General features: G+C 42.5%; 1 protein-coding gene across 2 annotated transcripts; it reads left to right on the top strand.

Moving 5' to 3' along the window:
* The first annotated feature begins 29 nt into the window (after positions 1-29).
* Positions 30-7588, top strand: pex2 (peroxisomal biogenesis factor 2). Of its 2 annotated transcripts, none has more exons than XM_018701997.2 (2): positions 30-113; positions 6021-7588. In XM_018701997.2, exons 1-2 carry the CDS (start codon positions 110-112, stop codon positions 6998-7000), a joined length of 984 nt encoding a protein of 327 aa, XP_018557513.1. In that variant the 5' UTR covers positions 30-109; the 3' UTR covers positions 7001-7588. The 2 variants fall into 2 exon arrangements, with proteins under 2 accessions (XP_018557513.1, XP_018557512.1); XM_018701996.2 differs by having other exon boundaries at positions 6018-7588.
* Positions 7589-7713: the final 125 nt, after the last annotated feature.

Genomic DNA, 7713 nt, shown 5'->3' with positions numbered 1-7713 from the left:
GGTGAGTTTTCGTTAGAAGGCGGGGTGCAGTTTTACAACCCGGAAATGCTGTTTGTTTTCGTTGTATCCGGGAGGACAGGGTGACAGTCCGCCTTCCACCTGAAAAGAAATGGGTAAATATATATTCGTTATGTTGTTTAGAAAACATTCAGGTCTACATTATTTTCCTCCACATCCCGGTATTTCCACAGGAAGCTCAAAACGCGACACGTCTGCACGTTGTTTAAACGGTGTAAAGACTCGTGGTCCATCTTTTTCACGTCCGTTTCTGTGCAGTGTCAGCGGTGTCTCTCTAAAGCGCTATTTACTCCCTTGTCTGCATGTTTGCATTTAAAATTACCTCGATTATTGATGTCTATGGTTGCGTATAGTACATACGATTGAATTAGTATTCACTCCAAGTCCAGATATATTTATCAACTGCAACTTTGGTAACCTTGTGACTGTGTTCCTTCAAGAGTATGTTGCACTGCTCTGCACATAATTCCATTATTCCCCTAAATAATCAGTGGCAGAGATCAAAATCTTCCACACGGAGATTCAAGGCAAAGTTGATCTTATTGATTTTCAAGTGACTACTCACCTCATTTCTCTCATCCCAATCATCACTCCTCTACTCTTATCTGTCTCTTGGTTATATCTCTCTTTTCCAGTGGCTTTGACTGCATTGCTCTCACGCACTCTGCCAAAACCTAATCCCTACTGTGATTATCACATAATGCTCTTGCCTTATTATCAAAATGGAGCAGATTTGGGTTTTGTTGTTGTTAAAGACTGATGGGCACAAGCTAAAAAATTAAGAGACAATGCATTATGAAGAGAATGTAGACCATCTGATTGCACAAAACTGAAGTATAGTCATGTGCCTCTGGAACTAAACACTTAGTGTAATGAGTGTATTTTTAAGGGAGTCGAAGTTAGATTGGGCTGTGATCTCACTCTGGGGTCATAGGGTCATTTTATACAGTTTTCAGATAAAGGCGAGTGATAAAGGCAGCAGGGTATTCTGTGCACTTGGAAAGAATTCCACCTTGGGGCCAAAATAATGGTTATATTTTCTGACCCACAGTACCAAAGGCATTCAATTAAAAGTGCTAAGAAATAAAAGTAATTAATTATTAATTACTTAATCATAGTAATCACAACACAACATTTTAGAAGCTGTAATCAGTAAATATTAATCATCTTACTGGATGAATGTGAACCAGTCAATTGATTATCTAATGCGTCATCAGATCATTTTCAATCTTGGTTTTGTCTTCTTTTTTTTTTGTTTGTTTGTTTGTTTGTTTTTTTGCCAGGTTTACATATGGTATAGACAGTTAATGCAGGATATTTTCTGAACACCCAGAATACATCATTCAGTTATCTCTTAAGTATCACAGAAGTTTCTACCATATTTGCATTGCATTAGCTATACATTGCCAGAGGGCACATTATTTTCTTATTTTTGCAGGAAATCAATGCATTAAACTTCCAAATTGAGATGAAAGTGTAACATGTCAAAATGTCATTAGGGGTACAATTTGCCACAGCAGCAATCCAATTCCCCAAATTGATTCACAGATACATATCAAAGAGGAATTCCTAAAAATAGCATCAGTGGGTTTGACTGTTGCACCAAACTCTGAAATCTCTCATCCTGCAGTGGCCTCCACATTCTCATAGATTTTACAAGAGACAAAAAAGCAGCTCCCACTCAGTTTGGAATTTTTCACGTCTACACACATTTTAATTGCTACACAGATTTAAAAAAAAAACAGACAAAATGTTTCCTCTTTTATTAACACTATGTTATTCATGCATAAAGAGAAGCGAAGAAATGTCCTGATCAAATATTCCTCGGGATAATACATTTTATTTGCATGAGGTGAGGCCCAGTGCTTTCTCATTGACTCCCTAAGAAAGACACAACTTCAGTTCTCTCATTTATTAGTTCCGCTTTTTCTTCCACATTCATTGTGCCTCTCTGCCCTCTAAATGTTTCATGACTTTTTAAGTTGTTTTTTGCAAACCCCTGTACTTATTACTCATACAGCCTTAGCATACTCAACCTTCATACTCATGAAATCAATTAATTCTCTTAAATAATTTACCTTCTGAGCAAACCAGATTAAGCAGAGCAGATTTTTGTGTGTCAGATGTGCTGTTCTAACTGATGTGTATTTTTTTGCGTTCAGGCATTAACTTGGCCCTTACCCCGTGGCTCAGAGGAGTCTTGGGTGATTAGAGAGAGAGGGGAGCCTTGATAAAGCATTAGTGTGTGACACACACGCACGCACACACAGCCTGAAGACCCCTCTGTGCATTTGCACACATTCATTTTTCATGAAACAGACTCATAACAATTAGTCTGGTTACCGCCTGGGTAATCTTAGCATCCCTGTAATGCCTGTGGTCTGCTGTATGACATCACTGTCTTAAAAGTTCTAAATCTGACATTCTCATCCGTTTTCATAGTGAGGACATTAGCAGGCCTTGGCTAATAGGCTCGCACTCGTTCCAGGCGAAAGAAGGGCAATAAAGTGAGGGGGCGGGAGGGAGAGAAAAAACGAGACTTGACTGCTCAGAGAAATAGGTTTTATCCACCACAGCTTTTACACAAATTAATTTACATGAGCAAAGGAAGAAAATGTAAAGTTGTAATCCAGCATGCTTTGCCAATGCATAGCCTATTTCTCGCTACAAGCATCATAGAAAGCCAAGTGAACGTTTATGCATTATTTCAGCAAATATATTATGCTAACAACCATAGCTAAGTGCTTAGGAATTTGAGTACTACACCATGCCAGGAGCTAAATCGAGACTTTTGGCCACACAGTTTCCTACTGGAACAGAATGATAGCCTTGTGAGTGGCTTCAGAGCATTTGTCCGCTGCAGAAAAAGCGAAATGCAATCCCCCAGAGATATTCCACCTTCCCAGCATCCCCCAGTCTTTAGTCCCCCTGCCCTAAACACCCTCATTCTGTCCCTAGACACCAAAGCCAAGGTCAAGAAGAAAGTGCAGCCTCCCTCTGTCTATAGGCTATTCCCTGGATGCCCGCACCTCAGTACGGCTGAGATGTGTATGCTTCGGGAATGTTCCCTCCTCCTTTATTGTGACCGTCAGTCTGAAGGTCAGCTCCTAGGGAGAGGTTTGTGCTTATCTGTTTTTCCCTTCCCTCATTTTTTTCTCCATAGCTATCTTTGCCCCCAGTTTCTTTTCTTCACTGTATCAGTAGACAGTAGCTCAGAGCTCCCAGCTGGGGGTTTCATGACGTGTTGTCTGACGCGTCAGTCTTCTTTTTCTGTCTCTTTGTCGATCCATCTTTCTGTGGGGTAGCTGTCATTACAGCCTGTTGTCTAGTTTTCAGAGGACCCGGTACAGCTGCAAGGCTTCAGTCTGATTCTGTGTATACTTTTGTTGCCTCGTCTCTCCTCCTTCACACTGGTCATGGCCCCCGTTTGCCTTGAAGCAATGTTACAGTGTGTTCCCTGTTAGATTGGATATTGTTGTTGTTGTTGTTGTTGTCTGTAAGCTATGGCAGTCAGCCTTGAGTCAGTGTGCTATCTTTGTCTGAGCAAGATGCATAGACTAAGGGAACAAGGGGAGAGAAAAAAAAACTTGGATCTGACCTGAATCAAAATACCCTTTAATATTCCAAGGAAGATGTTTTGAAAGTATTTTACACAGCTCGGATAGAAAAGCAAGACCCAAGATTTTTCAGATGATTTTCTGTTGATTTTCTGTGAACTCTTCTAACCTGCCTTGTGCCTCTGTTAGTTGTCAGCTGCCGACTCGCCAAGAGAGGGCATTTTGTCTCTGGGTCGGTTGGTTGCCTGACCCACGAGAGAATTATCAAGTCAATATATCACATCAGGTGTGTTTGTGTGTGTGTGTGTGTGTGTGTGTTCAAGTGTAAGTGAATACATCAGAGAAAGCGACTGTCTGCTCGCATCTCTGTATACATACTGTGTGCAAATGCTGTACAGTCTGTCCTCTAACACACACCATGTCAGTACTCTGTAAACACTGGCATTGACTGTGACTTTTGACTATTACATAAGAGACATGGATTTCCAGCTGTCCACAGTAAAAGCCCTGTAAATTCAAATGCTTAATTTTTATAGGCAGCCCAGCATTGACTGAAGTGTCTGCTTGTTATATATTTGCCAAGTGCTGCAAGTATGAAGGGAAGCTGTCAATAGCAATCCCAGCTATTGATATGGCAGTGGGCAGGAGATGTTACTTGGCCCCCGACTCCGGCATCCCTCTGATCCCTCTACATCATAATTACATTAATATTGACAGACCCTTGACAATAGTCACATTACTATTGATAGGTGGCTGTCAATACCGTGTTTGCCCAAATAAAACATATTCATTCATAACTTGTAAACTGCTCGATAAAAGGCTTTGAAAAGAATATTGGACCCGGCCGGGTTTACTTTCCCGAGAGGGCTGCTGCTGTGACGGGGATTTCCACCACCTGGCTGTGTGTGCGCGCATTTGTGTGTGTGTAACTATGGACTGATAGATTAACTTAGCTCTGTATTAGAGCTCTGCATAGATCAAGGCTACCCTTGACATACATACAGTATATAGTCTCACACACACACACACGTAGGCACACATACACAAACACAGACACACAGGCGCATATACACACAAAGGCACATAATCTGCACATTTTCTCCCATCAAGGAAAAACTTTCAGATTAAGCTAAACAAATGGAGCCTGTTTATTGGTTAGCATACACATTCAGACTACTTCTCTATTTTTTAATCCAAACTCTACTTCCATCACAGGCGAGGTTCTAGTCACTAAACATGGCAGCATTTCAAATGCAGCTCAATGAATTTGTCACACCTGCTTACTTCAGCGTGAATTCACTCTTTTTTCATTCATTTGCTAATTCTAACTTAGTTGGATGGTGTACCCTGGCTCTATTGAAACATCATGAATACACAGATGGCCCTGTGCACCACAATAAACCCAAGCATTGCCACCATATATTAGAATGTTTTTTTTTAACCTCCTCGAGAAATGTCTAGAGTGACCATCATCTCTCTCTCTTTCTGTCAAAACTGCCATATTTACCCAGCTGAAATCTCTTTTAAAGCCTCGTGACAAATCCTGTTCAGCGAGACACACAAGCCACTGTCAAAAAAGGGCCTCTCTGTGGCCTTCTTGCTCTGTCTCTCCTTGTGTTAGTTAGTCTTCCACTTCTTAAGCGTTTCATCTGAGGAAGGGGCAGATAAAACTGGGGGGGGGGGGGGACTGTGTGCAGTTTGGAAACGTATGCAGCGCAAAATAGTCCAGACGTCACAATGGTGAGATCCCATATGGAGTCAACTCCAGGGAGAAGAAAATTGTTCCACATTTGGCAGATGTTTACGGTGTACCAGAGACTGTGCCGTTAGCCTAATCCCTAGTGATGTGATTTGTACACACACCCCTATCTCCAGAGGGAGCAGGCACCAAGAGCCCCTGGGCCTCGCCTCCTGTGTGTGTGTCTGTGTCTGTGTGTGTTGGATTGTGTGTGTTTATACACTGGAGAGAGCAGTCTAAGACCCCCTGCTCCTCTGCATTGCGCAGCTCAAAGGTTGCATTAAGGACGGGTTTTACATGTGAAAAGTGATTTCCGTTCCTATGTATAAAGAAAAAATAACCTTCCTAACAGGATGGGCCTCACCTCCAGGGCCTCATTCCTCCCAATAACCAAGCTGTCCTTTTAATAGTTGTGCCTCTGCCTCTTTGTTCATAACTTCAATAGTTAAAGCATGGTGTGCCCTATATTTTAATAAGGTGTTTAATGATGTAAAGTTATGAGACATTTTAGTATTTCATTATTGGCAGTTTTAGAGAAAAATCTTTTTTTGTTTGGTTTTTTAAAAGCCTGGATCTTGTTTTTGTAGCTTTGCCATTTTTGGGGATAGCACTATAACCTGTCTCTTTTGTTTAAAACCTGTCCAATCACTTTTGCAGTTGCCCCTTAAATACATGATTAATACATATATCCTCTATTTTTCCAGCAGGTTTGGAAAGCAAGCAAACAAGGACAGCTGGAAGCTCTGGTCCAGAAACTGATGTTGAGCTGCAGACACCAGTATTGCGCATCAGCCAGCTGGATGCTCTCGAGTTAGACTCAGCCCTTGAGCAGCTGGTATGGACCCAGTTCTCCCAATGCTTCCAGAACTGCCGCCCTGGCCTGCTCACCCCTCTGGAGCCTGAACTGAGGGCCTTCCTCCAGCTGCTCCTGTGGAGGTTCACACTGTATTCCAGCAGCGCCACTGTGGGCCAATCTTTACTGAGCCTGCGTTACCACAACACTCTTTCTTCCTCTCCCCGTTATAGACCTCTGTCCCGCAGGCAGAAGCTGGGTCTGGCCCTGCTCACCGCAGGCCCTCGCTGGCTCCAGGAGCGGTCCCATAACCTGCTGCTGTGTTTAGGTTTGAGTTCAGGAGGGCCTGGTTCTCAAGGAGACAGTGGATTGCTCCAAAAGGGTCTCCGTAGTTGCCTGACCCTCCTTTCCAGTATTGCCCAGCTCACAAGTCTCATCAACTTCCTTGTGTTCCTAAGGAAAGGTCACCATCCTGTCCTGGCTGAAAGGATCGCGGGAGCTCAAGCAGTTTTCAGCAAGCCCAGTGTTGCCCGGGACATAACCTACCAGTACATGAATCGGGAGCTGCTGTGGCACGGCTTTGCAGAGTTCCTCATCTTCTTGTTACCACTGATCAATACAAGGAAACTGAAGGCAACAGTGTCTTCAATTGTTTTTGGGGGAGAACGTGCTGATGGGGAGGGAGGAAGAGAAGCTCAAGGGGTGTGGAAAGAGTGCGGACTGTGCGGAGAGTGGCCGACCATGCCTCATACAGTGGGCTGCCAACATGTTTTCTGCTACTACTGCATTAAAAGCCACAGCATTGCAGACACATGCCTCACCTGTCCCAAATGTGGTGCGGAGGCAGGGCAGCCTGAGCCGGTCAAGATGGAGGTGGAGATGATTGACAGATGATGATATGAAGAAGCAGTCGTGACTGAGTTTATTTTGAAATGGACTGGACTTATTTACATTAAAATGGTGATTTATAATTTTCTAGCTGTACAAATCTAATACACATTCTGTGAACAGACTCATTGGACCAACCACTTATTATGCAGATTTATATTTAAGTTCACAATATATACAATTAAAACATGAGCAGCTCTCCTTTTTGAAAGGTCCACAAGGTAGTCACGTATGAGTTTATGACTGGACTTCAGTTTTTATGATGTCTGTGCCTTTTCTGAACACACATCGACCTGCAATGTTTAATGTATGTGTGCATATATTGACAGTCCTCTGCCCCTTCTGTTTCTCCAGCTGGACTTTGGACAGAACTATTTGTCTTTGGTGCACTGGACAGACTACAGAGAACCACACAGAGCATATATTTGATGAGTGAACGTGTTGATTTATGCTCCAAATTGGCTCTGTGTTAGCGCGCGTGTGTGTATGTGTGTGTTTGTTGAAATGGGAATATTTGTTCTGATGAAAAATGCAGAAAGTCAGCTGAATAAATAATGGGAGGAATTTCTAATGCCTCTCATCATTGCCAAATTAGCATTTGTTGTGTATTTTGTGCCTAAATTGTATTTCAACATCATTAAAATTGATAGAGTGCTACCTCTTGGGTGTTTATTTAGTTAAGTGGAGGAGAGAGAGATGAGGGAAAGTTATAACAATCA

The sequence above is a fragment of the Lates calcarifer genome, linkage group LG24 (genome assembly GCF_001640805.2).
Source record: "Lates calcarifer isolate ASB-BC8 linkage group LG24, TLL_Latcal_v3, whole genome shotgun sequence".
Classification (NCBI taxonomy): Eukaryota; Metazoa; Chordata; class Actinopteri; family Centropomidae; genus Lates; species Lates calcarifer.
Note: the sequence above shows the minus strand (reverse complement) of the source record. Positions and strands in the feature narration are given on the sequence as shown.